General features: G+C 38.1%; 1 protein-coding gene across 1 annotated transcript in view; it reads left to right on the forward strand.

Annotated features, from left to right (window-relative positions):
• LOC149300926 (uncharacterized) overlaps positions 1-21,029 on the forward strand; it is a 164,755-nt gene that overhangs the window by 88,085 nt on the left and 55,641 nt on the right. The window contains exons 62-71 of the mRNA XM_089484481.1: positions 1,208-1,380; positions 2,149-2,307; positions 4,647-4,862; positions 5,785-6,004; positions 8,534-8,693; positions 9,110-9,258; positions 9,582-9,799; positions 10,376-10,516; positions 10,890-11,108; positions 12,106-12,220. Of these exons, the coding sequence (XP_089340607.1) occupies positions 1,208-1,380; positions 2,149-2,307; positions 4,647-4,862; positions 5,785-6,004; positions 8,534-8,693; positions 9,110-9,258; positions 9,582-9,799; positions 10,376-10,516; positions 10,890-11,108; positions 12,106-12,220 (1,770 nt within the window). The remainder of the gene's footprint in view (positions 1-1,207; positions 1,381-2,148; positions 2,308-4,646; positions 4,863-5,784; positions 6,005-8,533; positions 8,694-9,109; positions 9,259-9,581; positions 9,800-10,375; positions 10,517-10,889; positions 11,109-12,105; positions 12,221-21,029) is intronic.

A 21,029-nucleotide genomic window follows, 5' to 3' on the forward strand; every position in this document is an offset into this window, starting at 1 on the left:
TGAATAGACCATGTTCTGTTCATGTATCTCTTTGTATTTGTGTCTATAATGTAAGAGCTGTTTGCCAAACTATTTCTCTTCTCCAAGCAGCTGTTTTTTCTTAAATTCCTATAAAGTGTGTCCATGTTTCTACACTTAGGCAAGATATATTGGCTCCATTTAAACTTAAATTCTCTAGGAAATCTACAAAATAAGTAAATGTAAGCAACTAGCCAACATATCCTGTGTATAAGGTAGGAATAATTCTTGCTTGGAAGACAGCAAAAGAAAATTGTAAACAGAAGTACAAACATAATTGCAAATTTGCTAACTATGTCATGTATTCCAGTGCCAGTCTTAAAAGTTTTCAGTGTTTCTACTTTCTAAGAAATTTCAGTGAACTTGGTAAAATGCTTATCTTAAAATGAATAGCAAAATATCCAAAAGACTAAAACTAAGTAGGACTCTATTAATTTTACATATGCATAAGACTACACTGAACACATATTATCTGAATAAACAATCTATTTTTAATACTATCACAACCCAATTTGGCTAGCTAACAAGATTGGCACACCACACATCAACAGGCTTTACTAGTAGAATCCTTAACTTCTCTTCTCCCTTAAATTCATACTTGAAACAATAGATAAAGTAAGAGTATTTAGGAGGATTATAGGGAATGTTGGCACTCTTTGTACTAGCATGTGAGGGGAGAACCATGTCCTCTTTCACTGTAGGACTGCCTTTACTCCTGACAGGACACAGCCCCAAATGCCAAACCATGAGCATGAACTCTACAGGCCCAGCCTTCCATCTTGTCTCTCTGTTTTGTCAAGATGAGTGGTTATCAATTTATGATGTGATCTAGCATTGGGCTGTAGTAACATTTATTTCAATCAATCTACCATGTAGTTGAGATGGAAAGTCTTTCTCCAACTGCTAAGATGATCTTCTTCCCATTTTCTGACAAGGCTCTGCTGTGACATATAGTATATAGAAAACATCACCAAACATCTAAAATAAAAAAATTATTCAGGTTTAAAGAATAGAAACAATATCCAGATCAGAGACATTCCAATAAGTCACTTGGATTAGCCTACACGCCCCATTTTTAGCTGTAGCCAATCATGCCCAAATAAGGTAGTTCATTCAAAAGGCACTTTTGCAATATGTAATGTTAGGAAGAGAAACACATTAGTTGGACTTTTTTTTACATTGACTATAGGAGAACTACGTTCAATGCAAAAGCCTGATGTGGATATTGAAGAACTTATGGCATCTGTCATTATTTTACTGAAATCACCTAACACTGACCTGACTTGGGCAAAGGGAGCAAAGAGGCAGATGGCAAATATTGACCGCTTCCTGAATGAGCTAATAACCTTCAGCAGTGCTAAGGTAATAAATATTGTAACTCTGTGTAGTTTAGGAAACCGTATTGGCTCGAATATAGGCCGCACTTCCCCCCCCCACTTTAAGTCTTTAAAGTGGCGGTGCGGCCTATATTCGGGGTCTAGCGCCCGACGCCCAGGACATGCATGGTGCAGGGGACCTGCATCCTACTCCCTGATACGCTTAGACAGCCTCCCCTGCCAGCACTTCCCACGGGGGGGGGCGGCACGGGAGGTTGTCTAAGCGTATCAGGGAGTAGGATGCAGGTCCCCTGCACCATGCATGTTTTACCTCTGCCCCCCCCCCCCCGACTTACCGGAGCAGACTCCCGGGTGTCTTGCGGGGCCGGCGGGGGACATCTACGCAATACGCGTATACAACTTCCGGTGCCGGCACATCAGGCAGAGGAGGACAGTGGCAGCGTATCTCGGGGTGGGGGAGGACAGTGATAGCATTTCTCGGGGAGGGAGGAGGACAGTGGCAGCATATCTCGGGGGGGGGGAGGACAGTGATAGCATTTCTCGGGGAGGGAGGAGGACAGTGGCAGCATATCTCGGGGGGGGAGGACAGTGGTAGCATATCTCGGGGGGGAGACAGAGTGGCAGCATGTTTTTTTGGTGCTTTTTTTTAAAGAAAAAAACTTTTTCTTTAAAAAAGCACCAAACTTTTAGGGTGCGGCCTATATACGGGGGCGGCCTATATCCGAGCCAATACGGTACATCTGTCTGTTATGATGAAATGCTCTTCTTACTCTTACTATGTTAATTTCCATAGATGCCTCAGTCCACCTTAGAACTTCTAGAAGCTAACATGAAAAAAGCACAGTTTACACCTGAGAACATGGAGAGGAAGTCTGGTGGGAACGTGGCAGCAGGTAGCCTTATGAGATGGCTTCAAGGTGCAGTACAGTACTACAGGATATTGGCATCCAAGGTACATTTTTCATTTACCTGTATGCATTATGATATATATATATATATGTATAATCGGGTAAAATATTGTCCATATATGAAATGCAGCGATTGATGTTGCACAGATGACAAGTGTGAAATTAAATAGCTTTTAGATAACAGTTATGTAATTATTTGTTTATACCATTTACAATGATTACAGCTATATTTCCTATACATAACCTGAAATGCGTTTATTTTATACAGATGTATTAGTGTACCGGAAAGTACATTCTTGAAAGTGTAATTTTTTTTCTCTACTTCTTAAGTAAAAATACTCCTTGGGCATTAAGCCTTAATGAATTTGCTCTTTACGTTAGCATATTTAAAAGTGATCATGTTCATAAGGCTAATACACATATTACGGTATCACGTAAAAGAAAAACAAATTCCTGAACTACTTTTATATGTTCAAAGAAACCAATTTAAACTAATTTTGCCAAGGCCAAATGTCAATCATAAGAAGAAATATGTGTGAAATTTTAATTGCAAGATGTTCAGTGCAAATTTAATGAGTTAAGTAAGAGAGGTGAGAATTCCAGCATTAGCAGCTCATGCATAATGCCGACTTAAATTGGCTCTCTAGAGGTGCAGAGAATTGCATTTGTAGAATTTACACACTGATAGAGCAAACGCACGGGACCCTGTAGGTTAAGGTTATAAATCAGAATCATTTAACTTCCTTTGAGTGATTGCTATAAAGTATAATGGTTCAAAAAGCTGGCTTGAGCTACAAGTGATTATTCTGCCTAGATTATTGAAATGGTACTCAATATTCATAAATCAGTGATCATTAATCCCCCAACTAGTTCCTGTCAGCTCTCTAAATAAATTTCCTGCCAGGTAATTGAGATTGAAAGTGATTTGTGTTCACTGGCTCTGAATTAAAAACAAATGACAGTCTTTTTGACATAGGGTTAAAATGGGGGCCCTGCCAGCCATTGTAAATCTCTTTGACGACAGGGGGGGGCAACATGGAAAACATTCCAGTGGATACAAAGTTAACAACCTGATCCCATTACCAGCAGTGGTTTATTACATTTTGTTTTGTAGTGCTGGATGCAAGTCTAGAAAATGTATCACTTGCCTTAGACTATGCTATGGACATTTCAGAATAACTCGCTGAGAACGGACAGCAACTTAATAGCCTGTCCTATGGTGTGTCCCTCCTCAGCACCATCAACGTTTCAGTCTGTTCCAGGTCCAAGGGCAGTCCAGAACTAGGGAAATTATTTCAAAAATAATAAAAAAAAGATTATAAAACCCCCCCCACAAGCTATGCATAATCTTAGGTAATCGTAGATAATTACGGTATGTGACATACTATAATCATTTATTTACAATTTACGTGGCAATCTTGGGTAGTTAATGACATTGGCATCATGCCACTTTTTTCATATAGTACGCTGACTTAATACTGTCTGTGCCCTTTGGCTCAAACTATATGTTATTTGTAAATTACAGAGCAAATCATGGATTTATTTAGCCTTTGATCAGTTCTGGGTCTGAAAGGTTCACCCATGCATTGGCAGATGCTAGTGTTAAAATGAGTAACAAATCATAATGCAGGTTATTTCCAAGATAATCTCATTTTGAAGATTTCCAGCTATAAGAAACATTTAGGCATAGAATATGACAGCAGATAAAAACCATATGGCCCATTAAGACTCAAACTTTAATCAGCCCTTGGTCTAGTCTTAGATTTAGGATAGCCATATGCATATACTATTCATGTAAAAATTTGTCTGCTGGGAGGCCGCTCAATATATCTGCCATGCTCTCGGTAAAGTAAGACATTCTTACATTACATCTAAACTTCTGACCCTCTAGTTTTAGATTACGGCCTCTTGCTCTACTATTTCTCCTCCCTTGTATAAACCTACCACCTGTATTTTGTTAAATCCTTTTATTTATTTAAATATGTATTACTTAAGCATTGTGTGGATAACTATTTGATTTCCTGCATTATGCTTTGCACTTTAGTTCATTTGAATAATGGCTTGAATTTCACGCTTGTTAAGATGTCAATATATGCATTTGAATCTGGTGCTAAGGGAAGGTAATGCTATATAATTAACGGTGTGAAATTGTAAATGCTTGCTTTTCTTTGTAAAGAAATGTAATAGCTTTAGTCCTGGTATGTACTTGACATTGACAATGGAAGCGAACATCTTTAGGACTTAAAATATTTATTTTTATGACATATATTTTTCACATTTGACTAGAAACATGCCCTTTGGATATCGTATAAAGAGGAGTTTATGCTCAAGTGGCCATCATAAATTGGTTGTTGACCTCTAAGAGCAATTTTGTGTATTGTAGGTAAAACCTTTACAAAGTAAAGTGGAAGAAATTACTATTGCTTTACAAGAAGCAGAACAGAAAATGACAACTTTACAGCAGAGAAAGCACGCACTTATTCTGAGGCTAAGTGACCTAGAGAGGGGATTTGAAGAAGCCACCGTTCATAAAAACAAGCAACAGCACAGGACTATTGAAATCTCCCAGAAGCTGGAGCAAGCAGCAAATGTAGCACAGGTATGTACTTTAACAAAATAATAAACAAAATAGAGTATTTGTGCAGAGTGGGCAGTAATGTTCAACCTGATTTTATAATAAAGGTTTGGATGGATCCTTGAGAATCCCCAGCAGTGCATGTTTTAAGGATCTCATCAGATGGGTTTGGGTGGATCAGTGTTTCAGAAAGCCATCTGTACTTATGTGATGTAAGTGAACCTGCATTAGTGATGAGCTTGAAGACCATCAATAAACATTTAGGAGGTATAGATGTTGTAGAAAAGTTTTACCCTAGGGAATCTGTCATAGCCAAACAACAAAATTAAAGCAAAACTTTAATTCCAAGTACAAACTGCAGGCTTCTGGAACACTCAGGATATATATATATATATATATATATATATATATATATACAATGCATCGATCAGTGCACTCACATCAAATAGATTATAAACTCGCAAAACTATAGTTTTTTTTAAGGCTACTTAAAAATACCTTACTAAGATAACAAAATTGGAGACTTAGTCACATCATGTGACCGTATTATATTTAACCCACCACTACGCCAAAGTACTCCAATGTAGGTGGGTCCTAACACTACATTTTGTTGCCTATGTGGAGCTAAATCTCTTCAAATATATTAGCCATGATTTTTTTTTATAAACCTGTGCTGTGTTTGCAATTGCTTTATATCCACGAGAACAGCATATTTTTGTGTAATGTTTGAAGAAATGATCAATGGGTTAAACAATAAAGACAACCTTCTTTGCTCATATTTACCAAGGGTGCCAATATTTGTGGAGGGCATTGTGCACATGTATATATATATATATATATATATATATATATAACACAAAACCCAGTCTTAAGAATCAAATCATTTATAATAGACGCAAACATGTCTTAACATTACATTAATTAGCAGTCTTTGATCTTTTTGAAGCTTCTTGAAGAGGAGAAGAAGAAATATGCTTTGGTTTTGAGTTCCCTTCCAGAGAGACTCAGTGGTATCCCTGGCAGCACAGCAATGGCGGCAGGACTAGTATCCTACTTGGGTGCTTATGAGCACAACTTTAGACAATTTATGCTAACCATGGAGTGGCCCATGGCATTGAAAGAAAAAGGACTCCCATTAATGATTGATTCGGTTGATCCTGTCAAAGGTATTTTTATACATGCAGGGTTTTTTTTAATCTTAATCATGGGCAATGAACATGTATGGCGTGGCATAATTAGAATATACATATGCATTATAACATTATTGTGTATAAGACTGATACATTTCATGTCAAGTTTGGGCCACAAAGGGTTTGGGCCATTGGGCAGCTGCCCCATTTGCCCTGTCATTGATTCACACGCATAATGATAGGATGCAACTGAAGGCTGTGACATTTTTTTCTATAGATTAATTCTCTGTGGGATCCTTTATAAGGCTATGTGAGATCTGGTCATGGTATTTATCTCAATGAGTCTGTGGGTTTGCATGGCTATAGACTTTATATGCTGATTTCTAAGAATAATTTTCATCCAGACTGCCCAATATTTCTCTTGTATCTTTAAATAAGAAATTACTTTTATTTAGTTATATATCTTAACATAACCATTTGACAACACACAACACTGTATTTATTAAAGTGTGTCCTCTAAATGAAATTCTAAATTCTGTGTTTCTATGTTTGCCTTCCTGCGGAATAGAATAATATTTTAGTAATTGTTTCACAGGACGCTTAGTTGAATTTTCTGTTATGTTCTCCTCTGAGTCTCCTGTGGAAAATCAAAGGAATGATTTAAACAACAAAACAGAACAAGAAGCAAGTATTGGTATGTTTGTCTGTAACTATTGTTCTGACACTGTGATATTTTGTTTGTCTAATAGCCATAAATTATTTTAAAAAGTATAAAAGAAAATAACCCTATTGGCTACTAGTAAAGATACTCTTTTATTTCGGTATTTGTTATCGCTTATTACAAAGTTTTGATTCATCAATATGTGTGCTTCCTTTTATTTATATACCATTTTATTTATTGCATGAAAAGAAGAAGAAAGGATTGAAGATGGGGAAAACTCGTATCCTGACCATATTGAAACCAACCTAAATAGGCTGTCGATGCATACAAAGTTCTCACCAATAATTACTGAGGAGTTATATGTAGACTACATAAAGGCTCTGTTAAGAAGAATTGTGCAAGAATCTGATATCAAAAGATGGGCAGCAAAAGGTAGATTAATACATGTCTCTTGTATTAAACTTTCAAAAAGTAACAGAGCTACCAAGTATGTATTTAAAAAGTAGTCCATTCTCCATTGAAAGCAGGAATTTTAAAGAAAAGTCGTGTAGCTTTCCTATGGTGTAGGTATGTAACGTAGCTTTTTGTACAAGATAGAAATTGGAAATGTAGAAATTGCTACATAATACAATGAAGTCTAGAATTCATGATTTAGGGAGTCAGTACAAAGAACAAGTTGTTGTCTTAGTACAAACAAAGTGTGGTCATTCAAGTGAGGTTGGAGTTCATTCAAGGTCCCCAGTAATGTAACACTTTAAGAATGTTTGTTACTCAACAAATATTCCCCAAGCCCCACTCATTCATCTGGTTTTGAGCTCCCCAAATTCACAGTGGAGTGGATTCCAACTGGTCTACTTGTCTTACAGAGAGAACAGAGGCACAGATGTATATGCCTTTACATTCTTGACTAGGCAATAGATATGCCACCGATTAGGAAGAATAATACACATTGCCACTCATAGTACACGATTATCATAAAAATTAAAACTATTATAATCTGTTAAAGCATTTCTTTAATTGGGGTTTTGAAAACGAGAGAAGACACATTATGGTCATTATTTACATTTTTTTTTTCCAGTGCTAATAAACTACTGTATGTTCCTCTTTAGACTTAGTGTCTTGCTCAGTGTCTAACATGTCTAATATGCAGCTGCCTGAAAACTATATATTTTTGGAAACACATTTTAATCTGATAGTAATAAAACGTTAGGAGTTTCCCTCTCGGAATTTGAATTGGCTTCAAATCCTTTGAAACAATACAAATGAATCTGTATGTCTCACAAGTGACTAATAGACTCAATTCAAAATACTGATAGCAGTGCGCTGACTCACATCAAGAGTTCAAGCTTATCTGACAAATCCCTTCTTATGCATTCACAGAAAGCGATCCCGTCAGCTTGAAATGTTGTTTAAGGGATATAATATACCTTTATAGATTCCTAAATAAATGTTGAAATACTCAAATTAATTGTATTCTGCCCTGATCCCTCTATATTGTATATATTAGGAGCGGCAACATTGTCTCTAAATTAGATGCAGAGTTTTTGGCTATTCATCAAATGTATTTGTACTATAATCATACTAGTTTAGCAACCTATAACACATTTTCATTTGGGAACTGTCATTTTATTTCTAAGGATATAGTAATAGCTTACTTACTTACGGCCATGAAAAAAACAGGGACTTGGAAAATGCTGAATGTTTTCTTGAGAGACAAAATAAATGTATTCTATGCCTCTTATAGAATTGATTAAATTAGAGGTATCGTGTGGTCCCCATTTCATTATTATGCTTGGCTCACCTTGTTATTGGACAGGTGGTGACCTTGATGTAGGCCCTGAGCATGGGTAACAGAACGGTAATTGAACGGCAGTTCGATATAAACATGCTTTATCCTTTTACAGACTGGACACCTCAGCAGATGGAGAACGCAGCTATACTTTTGTGTTCTTGCCAGCGCCCTGTGTTGCTGATAGACTCGTGTTTTGAAGCAGAGAAATGGGTTCTAGATATTCTGGAGACATCTTTGGGGAAGTCTTTGTGTTGCATAAACCTGCAGGCAAGGTCAGTTGAAGTTATCTGTGTAATGGAAAACAAATATATGCATTTATGTGTGTATCTATAAGAAACATGAATATCGCAGTATAAACCCAAGAGAAAATGGAAACTATTAATAAAGTGAATATTTTTTGTTTTAATGTTTTGCTATATTTTGTTTAAATGCAGCACATTTTTGATTTTCCACTAAAGAATGTTTCCACTTTCTGCTTTCTCTGTTTATTGGGTTAATACTCCTCTTTCGCGTTACTTTGCGTGACCATAAAATCAGAAATAGAAATGTATACAAAGCTATATGAATAATAATGAGGACGATCCATCAAAAGGGCTGCTTTATAAAAATGTACTGCGCAGAATATTAAAGAACATACCTGTAGAAGATTAGTGTATTGCAGATGTTATAGATATTTGTTTTTTATCAGGAAGGATAGCAGCGTCTTGGCACCAATTGAAAAAGCCATTGTTTCTGGGACTCCGTTGATTCTAAACAACTACAGCAGCAAATGGGATGACTTACTGATACCTCTCATTGATCACTGTAGCGCTACTGTGGATAAAGACAATCATCAAGGTAAGTTTTCATTTCATGCTCCTAATTATAATTTATGTACCTGAACATCCAGTTATTTACTTTTTCCCTACTACGTTTAGTTAGCTAAGACTACTATTATTTATGAATCATTAGCAAATTGTTTGCATCATGCTAGTATTTTTTTGATCCCCAGTGCATAAATATGTTTATCTCCGACATCTTTACCTTGTAAATAGTCTTTTTATTCTCTAGTAAATCACTAGTTCACAGGTGAGTTTGCATAATAATTGCATTATCAAGGATTTTAGATGTATTTTATTTTGGGAATTATTACATATAATTGAAACATGGTTTATTTCCAGATTCATCTTCAATTGTTTCGTTCAATGGACATAGGCTTTTGTGCTCAAATCAGTTTAAACTCTTCTTGGCACCGGCTGAATTAGAGCCCTGTTTTAATAACGATATAAGTGCTGGAACATCTATAATTAATTACGATTCCTCTGAAGGAAGTCTATTGGAATTGTTACTAAGAAGAGCTTTTCAAAAACTCCAGCCAGATCACCATCGCCAATTAATGGTAAGTGCTCAATCGTCCACCTTGAACAGTAAAATCAAACATACTAAATTATGCCAGGAAGCAATTATATAGGTTGGTTAATAAATTGATATACAGTATGTTGTGTAATAAAAACATATGTTCCTACCATATGCTTTTAGTTGAATATCCTAGAACTACTATACTGTAAAGGCACCTAGGCTTAACATTGGTAGAATATGGTTAGACATTAGTGGAAATGGGCCAAGACCACCACTCAACCATGTCCACTTCTAATCTGCTACTAAACCTATACATTTGTTGTTACTTTGATAGTAGTTACTACCTTTGGACCGGTACCCTCAAAAAGTTAGTAAATTCTATGTTTGGGGCAACTTTGAAGGAGTTGCCCCAAACATAGCTACCCGTGCCTAAATAATTAATAATAGTCATTCAAACTAAATTATGGCTAATTAATAGACTATAGATATGAATATATTCCTATAACACATGTAGTGGCATATTTATAAAGCCGGGAAGCTATGGGAATAACAAAGACCTAGTTTTTCTTATACGCAGGAATGACATACTTATCTAAGTTTTGCAATTGGGTTTTAGAAAATATCAAACTTTATAATGGAACAGCAGAAGACTCTTGAAGAATTGGATATTAAAACAAGAGAATGTATTTCTTCATCTGCTTTAAACAATCTGGATGATACAGACAACCTAACTGCAATCTTTGAAAAGAAGCGGACAGTAAGTGATAACATGCAAAGATATATATTTACCTTTCTCTGTTGTTCTGCCAGGGACCATTTAAACCAGCCAATGACCAAAAAAATTATATTATACAATAACTGAGGTATGTGTGGAAATTGTTTTTTTTTAATGAGATTCAGCTTTGAACAAGAGTTTCTCTTTAAGGCGAAGGTTGCACATAAAGCAACCACTCAAAAGGTTCTTTAAAAGGGTCTGCGTTCAAGATTATAAAAAAAAACATGCATAATAGGAAACATAAAGCTTTTGTTTATGGGTATACCATATGCTTCTAAAATGTAAGGATGTAAAAAATATGATATAACTGATTGGAATTGCTTCTGTTATTCATTCAGTCCATTTTTTTCCCAAGGTGTTCCAAGTGCTTGAAGAGGCTAAATCAGATTTTGCCGGTCTGCTGGTATTAAGAGACAAGCTTTATCCTTTAGCCCACCAAGGAGCTCAGTTTTATGTAATCCTCAAGTCTCTTAGGTCTCTTGCTGCTGAATATTATTTTTCTATAGATTTTTTCCTGAAACTGTTTGACTTTGCAATTGAAAGAATGAATGATTCACATGGAGATAATATACAGGTACAGCTTTGATTATCGTGCTTGCTGTAACATGCTCAGATATTTAAGTATTTATTTGTTTCTAATTAAAATATATATGGTAAATACATGGAAAAAAGCTCTGGTCTTGGGGTTAAAACATACAATTGAGATAGTGTTGGTCTACAGTGGTCTACTGTTCCTGCATTGGAGTACACACAACTATTCTGATAATGAGCAAGAGTAGCTGGTTGCCCAGTTTCTCTGAAACATGCCCCCAAAATGGAAGGTTTAGGAACTTTCACTGAAGAAATATTTTGGGCCTCAGACCAATCGAGCCAAAGGCAGGAGCGCCTTTGTTCAGGCAACTGGCATCACTTTACATTAACAGATGAGGAAGTATGAGGTCCTTTCAAATTTAAACTATCGTAAACTGTAAATATGAAATATGTCAACCTCCAAACAATCTATTTCCTTATTGAAGCAAAACTTCCCTTTTAAGCAACGTGAGCCTCATATTATAGAGCTGAGGACTAATATGTGCACCAGCCTTAAGCAAGTTTGTGTAGATTCAGATCGCTCACATGGGATGGACTCTCTGCATGCTACTCAATACTTCACCTATGGATTACTAACTGCCTTTCATGAGATTACATGACACAAATCTGCCATCCCCTTTATCATACCAGCAGTAGTCTAAGATTTATCAGATGCAAGGTCCAGGAAACAATCTATAAACTGCTTGTAAAGACGCAACAAGCCTAATCCTAATTTACTGGTGAAAGTAAGCATTTCTTTGTGGACTGAAAGACCAAAGTAGAATATGTCAGGCATATGGAGAAATTCATACTTTGCACCAGAGATCAATTTCAGACTTGACCCCTGTGTTGATCTATTCAGATGATCAGTACCTCTTTGTTACAGTGGCCTGACTTTTTTTTTTTCTACAATTTTGTTTTTCTCACTACCTTCATCTTAGTTGTTTATAGACATATATATATACACTGTGTGCAACCTTTTACTTTTTTTTTTTACTTAGGTGGCAAATCAGGATTTAGCGAATGAGTCTCTTGCTGTACCTTACCTTCAAGGAACGAACCCAGAGCTTCATGTTCCAGTAGACCTTCAACATCAGAAGCAAGAGGAATCAGAAGGTAACATACATCAAATTGGAATGCCTGAAAATATAACAGTGCAGTAGCAGAAGTGAATTTCTAACCTAAAAAGTCTCCCATGTGTTATGTAATTTAAAGTTTTGCTGGCTTAGCTTGCTCACTTCTTTCTTGATGTCATCTACCCAACAAGGCCTGGCACATACTGAGGAGCCAGGGCCGGCCCAAGACTTAATGCCGCCTGGGGCGAAGTTTAAAACATCTACCCCCCCCCGCCGACGCTGGGGGGGGTGGCATTTCAAACTTCACCAACGCCATTATCTACCCTATCCCCCCCCATTGTACTTACCTTTAAACAGTCCTGCGGCGAGTCTCCCTGCTCTGCCACGGAGCCGGCTTGTAATGCTGAGCGCTGGAAATTGATGTCACTTCCGGCGCTCAGCATTACAAGCCGGCACCGAGACCGAGCTAGAGGGCTCGCAAAGGAGAGAGAGGGGCGCCGAGCGGGTAAGCGAAAACCACTCGGCGCCCCTCTCTCCCCCCTTCGCTTCAGAAATTGCAATTGCCCCACTCGGCTCCATTGTAGGGCCGGCCCTGTGAGGAGCATATATGAATCTCTAGTTGTGTTGTAGGAAAAGACACCAATGTCCTTTTAAATAGTGATACCTAAAAGGAAGTCTGTGGCTTGTTTGAAAATATTACTTTATTTTGAGTGTTCTTAATAATTATGTATATGATAGAAAGTGCTGTTACTATACTGTCCTCAACCTCAATTGTATGCAGCGGCTGAGCACTTCTTCATTGTGTGTAGAAAACCATTGTATCCACCCTGGTGACATACTGCACAGTGCTTAGAAATAAACCAGCTGAGAAAATACCAGGTCATTGACAGAACGACGACAAGCATGGGGATATGCAGACATGTGTCTGTTGGATTTCTAGATCCAAAATAGCTCATGAACTGGGCACTGCTCCTTACTGGGAATGATTTCCGTGCAGACTGTATATGTTAACTGCTTGTATGCTCCACATCTGTCACATGGCTGGACTTGATTTAGAAGGTGAAACTACGTGACAGCTCAGTAATGCTATTTCATCTGCCAGTTTTCTGCCAGGGTAGTCTGTAATGTATTGTAGTTATTATCTACAACGGGAGATTTAAGTAATTGCAATATGATACAGTGCCATATGCTTGTAATAACCAAGCATACAGTTTTTATTATGGTTTGTTTTTTTTAGCGAAATACAGAGTATGGCCATCATCCAATTTCTATTTATGTACCTTTTGGACATTATTATGGTTTTACTCCTATTCTGTGACTGTGAAAGTGCTATAACAGTGAATGCCAAGTGGTCTGAATTCATAGGTTTTATATATACCGTATTTGCTCGATTATAAGACGACCCCCCCCAATCTGAATATTAATTTAGGAAAAAAAAAAAAAAGCCTGAATATAAGACAACCCTATAGGAAAAAAGTTTTACCAGTAAATGTTAATTCATCTAAACTTTTTTTTTAATAAAAGCTATGATTGAGAAAAATATTTTGGTTTTATTTCCTTCTATTTTCCAACCTGCCCCCCCAGTTATGCACATCTACCCCAGAAATGCCTTATACCCCCTATATGCCACTGTGCCCCATGATATGCCTTTTAACCCTATATGCCACTGTGCCCCATGATATGACTTTTGACCACCTATGTGCCACTCTGCCTCCAGAAATGCCTTATACCCCTATATGCCACTCTGGCATTTAGAGGGTTAAAAGGCATATTATGGGGAAGAGTGGCATAAAGGGAGGTTTCAGGAGGCAGAGTGGCGTATAGAGGGTTAAAAAGGCATTTCTGGAGGCAGAGTGGCATTAAGGGGGTTCAAAGGCATTTCACAGAACACTCTGCCTCCAGAAATGCTTTATGCCCCCCATTTAACACCCCGCCCCCCCAAACTTACCGGTGCTTCTGACTTCCCTGTCATGTAGCCGGGGCAGCGTGTAGATCCCACGCACTTACGCTGCAGCCGGAAGGAGGCGTGGCTAGCAGCAGGGGTTGTCTGCGTCCATCGCGCAGACCTTCCCCGACTGTCAGAGATCAGAGTTCCCCACACCGGTGCGGCACCGGCACCGGTGCGGGTAACTCTGATCTCTAACAGCCGGGGAAGGTCTGCGCGATGGACGCAGACAACCCCCGCTGCTAGCCACACCTCCTTCCTGCTGCAGCGGAAGTTGTCTACGCGAATCGCGTAGACATCTACACGCTGCCCCAGCTACACACCGGGGACTCAGAAGTACCGGTAAGTGGGGCGGGGGGTACCTGCTGCGAGGGATCTGGATCTTAGTCATTTCATAGTCAGACCTATTTGAGGTCTGATTATAAGACGACCCCGATTATAAGACGAGGGGTATTTTTCAGAGCATTTGCTCTGAAAAAAACCTCGTCTTCTAATCGAGCAAATACGATATATATATATATATATATATAATCAATTTGTTACTGATTCCAGTGCAGCATTTTAGTTGGAATAAAATCTAATCATGCATTTTATATATGCAGGTGGGGAAATGTTATTTCTTCTTAATAGGAACTACAGACATCTGGGTCTTGTTTAAAAATACTTTACTTTTACTTGAGTGTCCTTTCACAATAATTTCGACTGTGTATTGGCTTGGTGGAAAAAAAAGGCATAAAATTTAGGAAAAGAATCCCACATAGTATATTTTGGACCTCAAAGTGAAGTCTGCATATAGTTAGCAGATGTAATGTGCAGGCTCGGAAAGGATAAAGCATCAAATGGTAAAGGTGCTATGTGTGCAGATTAGATGGAAGTGTTTGAGGGAACGTACTGGGTTTGCATAATGAGCTGTGAGAAATCCCACCGGAGGTTGTTAAAACAGACAGACAGCCTGTGGTAAACAAGAAGGAAGGTAGACTTTGAAAGCAGATGGCTTTGAAATCCTGGCAAGTGACTGTTTCATACCTCAAAATCTGTAACTTCATGACAAGGTTTATTTTTCTCCCCCCCTCCCCTCTCGTGTTCATATTTTAAACCTGCGTTTTTTTTTAAAGATAATAGCATTCTGTTTCTAATTGAACATCACTTGTATGGCTGACTGAAAACACATTGAAAGATGAGAGAAATTAGCACTTTAAATGGTCTCATCAATACGTAATTGACAGTAATGCCACAAATGGAAGATATGTGTTATGGCGGGGGCGAGAGTATTTAACAAATGTATTTGTAATATGTGTGGTGGGATCGGTGCAACTGTTAGTTGGACCCAATTTAAGAAGCTATTAGGGACACAACCATTTAACTTTATTGGTGAATCACTGTGTTAGACAGCATTGGTTTTTTTTTATACATCTTACCTGTTATTAGAAATGGGTTTGTATGGTTTTTTTAATGTACAATAGAAAAAAGGAGTGTATAAAAGCAATATGTGGTGGGAAATAATACAATCCCGGTTAAATAATAATATAGTGAGTGCAGCTAAATCAGGAACAACTCCACAAATTATTCAAGTGATACATAGATAAATAAAAAAAAAGAAACAGTTTAGCGCACATATAAAAAAAAAAGGAAAAGTCAGCAGTACTTCCCATATTCTAAAACATATGCTTGCAAATCTGGTAATATGTAGAATCATATATATATAAAAAAAAAAAAGAAAACAAAAAGACAAGAGAGATTAGTATGGTCAAGCTCAAAAAGTGAATTTATATGGTAAATAGGAGAGACTCTTTAAAGAGCAATTACTGTTCTAACTAGTAGATGTCAGATGCCTTAAAATCCTGAAGATGTCCAAGGTATATCCATACCTGGGAACTCTCTGGGTTTTACCCGGAGACTCCAGTTCTCCAGGGCAACTCCCGAATCTGCCGTGTTGGGGTACTGACATGCCCCACTACCCTTTAAAAGGGGGATGTTTCCCGAGATGTCAGAGTGGGTATGGTCATATCCTTATGATGTATCCGAAATACAACTTTTAAATAGCCTCACAGACTAGAAACTCCCTTAAAAAAAAACCAAAAAAAAACGGAGAAGTGTGAGCGAGATTAAAATACCGTAATATGTTTAATATTTAATACAATAAAATATATCTCTTACGTCTGAAAAAGTATGGTTTAGTGCATGTTAGTACATGCCTGTATGTATGCACTGAAGAAATACTGCACCCTGGCACCACTAACCCTAGGCTTTCCCTGTGTACCCTTGTATACTACTGCCATAGTGTACTCATCTACTTACTAAGTGCGCAGAACATGAGACAACGTGAAATGCAATATAAAAAAGAGCTACTAAATGGTACATTTAATGACAAAACAATTCGATTTACTTCCTAAACAGCTGATTCCCGTGAGCTGACACATTTCAACTTACTGCATTAACTATTTATTATACATAGCTAATCAGATTTTCTTACAAGAGAAACTCTTAAAATGGATGTAGAGGTGGGTGGTGAGAAGAGGTTTTCCAAATCACCATTTAAGAGATATACCCCAAAACAAACGAAACTCCATTTTTCTCTTAAATGTGATATTATAATAGATTGTTATGCTGTAGAACACTAGAGGGCAGTAGCACCCCACCTAGCCATTTAAGATCCAACAAAATCTACTAGATTAATGGGGACAGATTGTCTTCCATTAGGAAGATACCGCATTTGACACCGATTGACAAGACATCACATACAATATTAGAGGCTGACATGAATTAATAGGGCTGAACATATGTGGGGTTTCCTTTGCGAGTTTTTAACATATTGCTTTTACGGTTCCATATGTTATTAACACTTTAGCTTCATTTTAGTCTCACAGGCTTGTTGTGATTGCCACCCAGTAAGAGTGTAATGTAGTTTGGTAATCATAGCAATTGTTTCTGCCTCTCTTGAATACAATAGGGGATAATTTGATGTAGGCTTAAAATGTTGCTGCATGATTTAAGCTAAATATGATTATTTGAACTTTTTTTGTTAAAAATCAAGTAAAACAATATAATTTTAATGCAGAGTGACTATTCTTTGTATACTAATTCACTGGTAGTTTAATTATTTTATGATAGCAGTAATGGTTACAATTACTGAAAGCAAACACAATGAAGGAATGAAACAATAGGCTCGGTCCAGTGACCCCTCTACACCTTAAACGGCATCTCCCATTAATTTTTCATTAAAACACATTTTCAAAAGTATTCTGCTGTTTTATTTAAAAAGCGTTCTAGTTTTTGCATGATGAAATGTTTTCTGGCGGCTGCATCTTTATTTCTATGTGTTCTTTCTGTGTTATATTAACTCAATTTACTATTATTGGTTAATTTATATACAGTAGCTCCATCATGTTCTGCAGCTCTGTTCAATAAAACATAAAAAAATAGTACATCACCTAACTATTTCCACCTAAGAAACAAAAGGTATGGAAGCAGGGCCGGCCCTGCCATGGAGCAGAGTGGGGCAATTGCCCCAGGGAGCACTTTTGAAGAGGCGGCACTTTGCCGCCCCAAGCACCTTTTTTTTTTTTTGAAGCGGAGGAGAGGGGCTTTCGCTTATCAAGTTATCAGTACCCGCTTGGCGCCCCTCTCTCTACTCTGGGAACCCTCTAGCTCGGTGCCGGCTTGTAATGTTGAGCGTCGGAATATGACATTGTTTCCAGCGCTCAGCAGTAAAGCAGCGCGCACCGCGGCAGAGCAGGGAGACCCTCGTCGCAGTACTGCTGGAAGGTAAGTGAAGTACAAAGGGGGGTAGGGTAGATAATAGGGAGGAGGGTAGATAATGAGAAGGTAGGGAGAGGAAGGGTAGATAATGAGAAGGTAGGGAGAGGAAGGGTAGATAATGAGCAGTGGCGTTGCCGGGGGGGGGCTTTGGCGGCGTTTCAAACTTCGCCCCAGGCGGCTCTATGTCTTGGGCCTGAAAAAAGGAAAAAAGAAACAGCAAGGTCAGAAAACGGACAATTAGGAAACAGTAGCAAGAAATGGCAAGGTGTAGTAGTAGTCTAGATTAATGCAATTATTGGTGTCAGAGGGCCCCTTGAACATAAATTCGTAATCCCTCAGCAGATAAACCTATGCTTCCAGTGGCAGATAGATTACATCCTTATTGGTCCTCTATTGGGTAATGAGGTCATATCGGCCTGACTGAGGACCAGCAAAGTTGGTAAACTTCAGGAAAGCAGTAGGAAAGTTGCCATTGCTGTTAAAGGCACAGCTCTTTATGCTTCCTTCCACTAGAGCGACAACACTGAGTACAGTGCTGCTAGGTCCATGATTTCTTTTGCCACTGGATATTAAATATATATTTATATGCATTCATGAATGTTCTCTTTAGCCAGTTGTTGAATGATTCTGCCAAACTAATGTTCTGTGATCCAAAGCGATATCTAGCTTTGGGCTGAATAGTGTATAGGTAAACAATCATCTTTTGTGTTTTAATACAAAACGAAGGCACCTCTATTTGTCAAACGCGCCTGATCCCAGAAGAGGATTACATGTTGTTCAAACATCGGACGTTTTAATTTATTCATTTGTTTTAAACATGAAGTATTTTTCCCAAGCAAGATAACAGCATACCGTACAATGATGATGAACTATATCATAGCATTGTTTATTCATCAAACAATAAGGCTATTTGTTTATGGATGGGCAAACACAATGCAGCCTAATGTTTCTTAGATTTTCATCATAAATGATTTATGGGCTCTCTGTATTTGCAGTTTTAATTACCATATGAATATAAAGCAACATTAGGTAATTAGCTGTACTATAATTGTGAGCTGAGAAAACATTCATCTAAATCGCTACATTGCTTTCAGTTGGGTGTCTGCAAAGACCCGGTGCAACACTAAATATGCTTAAAAAGCATAAAAGTAAGTATAAAATACAAAAATCGGTTTGCCCTATTGTGAAAAAAGAAGCGCCCCTATTATAGTCTGCCCTTTCTGCTGAGTGCTGGTGTTGTATCCTGGAGCTCCACCACTTAATGGTGTGTGGTCCCAGGTACACTGTCATATGGAGGCTTTGCCAGCTAGCCACAGTTCTCCACATTGTAAAGGGGCTGGTTAATGAGGGGCCTTCCTTATAAAGGGCCCATTGAGCAATGATACACTGAGGAGCTTGATTCCCCATTAGTTTTGCACTAGAGGAGCTGCTGCATCCCCAGACCCGCTGCATTAAACCTAGTTAGCATACCTGGGAACTTGCTACCCAGCTACCCAGAGCACACCCTTGCGGGACACAGCCATGACTGCCCACTGACATCAGTTAAAGTTCCAGCTGACATTGTGGGAAACACCCCCGTTTAAAATGAAAATAGGCGGGGAGTGGGGCATGTGAGGACCCTGCTTCCGAGACCCGGGTGTTGACCTGGAGAAGCAGCGCTTCTCTCGTAGTTCTCCGGGTACCTAAGTATGCTAGTTAGGCCTTACAGTCTTTACCTTTATATTTTAATTTTCAGAAACTTTACCTTCCTGTTACGAGAAATGTTCATCTCTGAGATACACTCCCATTTAATGAGATGCTTAACAAGATAGTTCAACTTTAAGGACAATCTACGATGGCACATGCCATCGGTCATATGACCAATCTTGAAGAAGGTGGGGAACTCCCTCCTTTTTTTTATGTGGCGTATATATGTATTGTTAGTAGAGTGTGTTAAGTACGTTTTTGTTTCTTGAAGCAGAAAAAAGGAATCCATACATAACATTTTGCATGGGTGTCCCTTAGTTTCTGTTTTGCTAGTGTGACTTGCATGCAGTAAATGCATGGTTTGCTACAGTTAAAGGCACACAGAAACAATTCAGGTGTGGGAGGGGGGTATTCTGCCTCAAGCCTTTGTTACTCTAGACACGATATTATGTGAAACTTAAAGTTAGACACATAAGAGGGAAAACATGCAAGTGGTGGGAGGAAAAAACATTTTTAATCAGTAAAGCCATTGGACTGCCCCCCACTGGTAGTCCTCCTCCATTTTTTTTAAATATCACATAAGTAAATGAACTCTATAATAAACACGTATCTTACTGGAGGGGGAAAAACATCCCTTCACGGATAAGCAATTGAGAGGATTGAAGTGCTGAGTGATTTTTCCATTTTTATTGTTCCTGGGAGGCAGTGAATTAAGATGAAGGTAAAAGAAATTTGAAGATAATTGTGTAATCATGGGGAACTTTGTAAAGAAAAGCCTCTAGCAAACTTGAGGTAGTAACAAAAACTGCTAATGAGTTGCACAGGGAGATAGAGAGCAAGTTACAGTGTTCTTGGAGAGATGACATGATCACAACATATTAATAGCTGTTTTTTGGTTTTTTTTTAACGAATAAGACATTTACTCAACCTATAGGATTTTATTCTGTTTTTAGTAGCAAGTGCATATCTTGCAATTTGAAACTGTGGTCGGGGATATTCACAAGTGTGCAGATGTGTTGAGGAGAGTCTGTGCATTATGCCAGGTCAGCTTAGCCCTTCTTGCAGGAGATGCTCACTGCAGTTGACCATTCGTAATGCATAGTGAAGTCGGGGCTTTCAAGTGTTCAGCTACTTTGAAAACCTCTGGTGTGTAACAGTTTCAAATGCTCAGGGAAATACCCACATTTGAGATCACTCACTTTTTGATATTGTATTTTTTGGTTTTTGGGATGTAGAGAAGCTTGACCAGTAAACTTTCTATGTCTTGAAGATCAGTAAAACATCAGACATTGCATAATTATTGATTCATGTGGGTGCAAAGGATGTTTAAAATCTCAGTAGTGTGTTTGTATGTGTTAGGGATATCTATATCATACAGCAGTCTCAATGTTTGTAGACCGTGGGGATCATGGGCCGGTTTAGAGATCCTCTGATCATGGTTTCCACATGACCTCTTCAC

Source organism: Sceloporus occidentalis, unplaced genomic scaffold (genome assembly GCF_023333645.1).
Source record: "Sceloporus occidentalis isolate IW3139 unplaced genomic scaffold, rSceOcc1.0.p SCAF_22, whole genome shotgun sequence".
Lineage (NCBI taxonomy): Eukaryota > Metazoa > Chordata > Lepidosauria > Squamata > Phrynosomatidae > Sceloporus > Sceloporus occidentalis.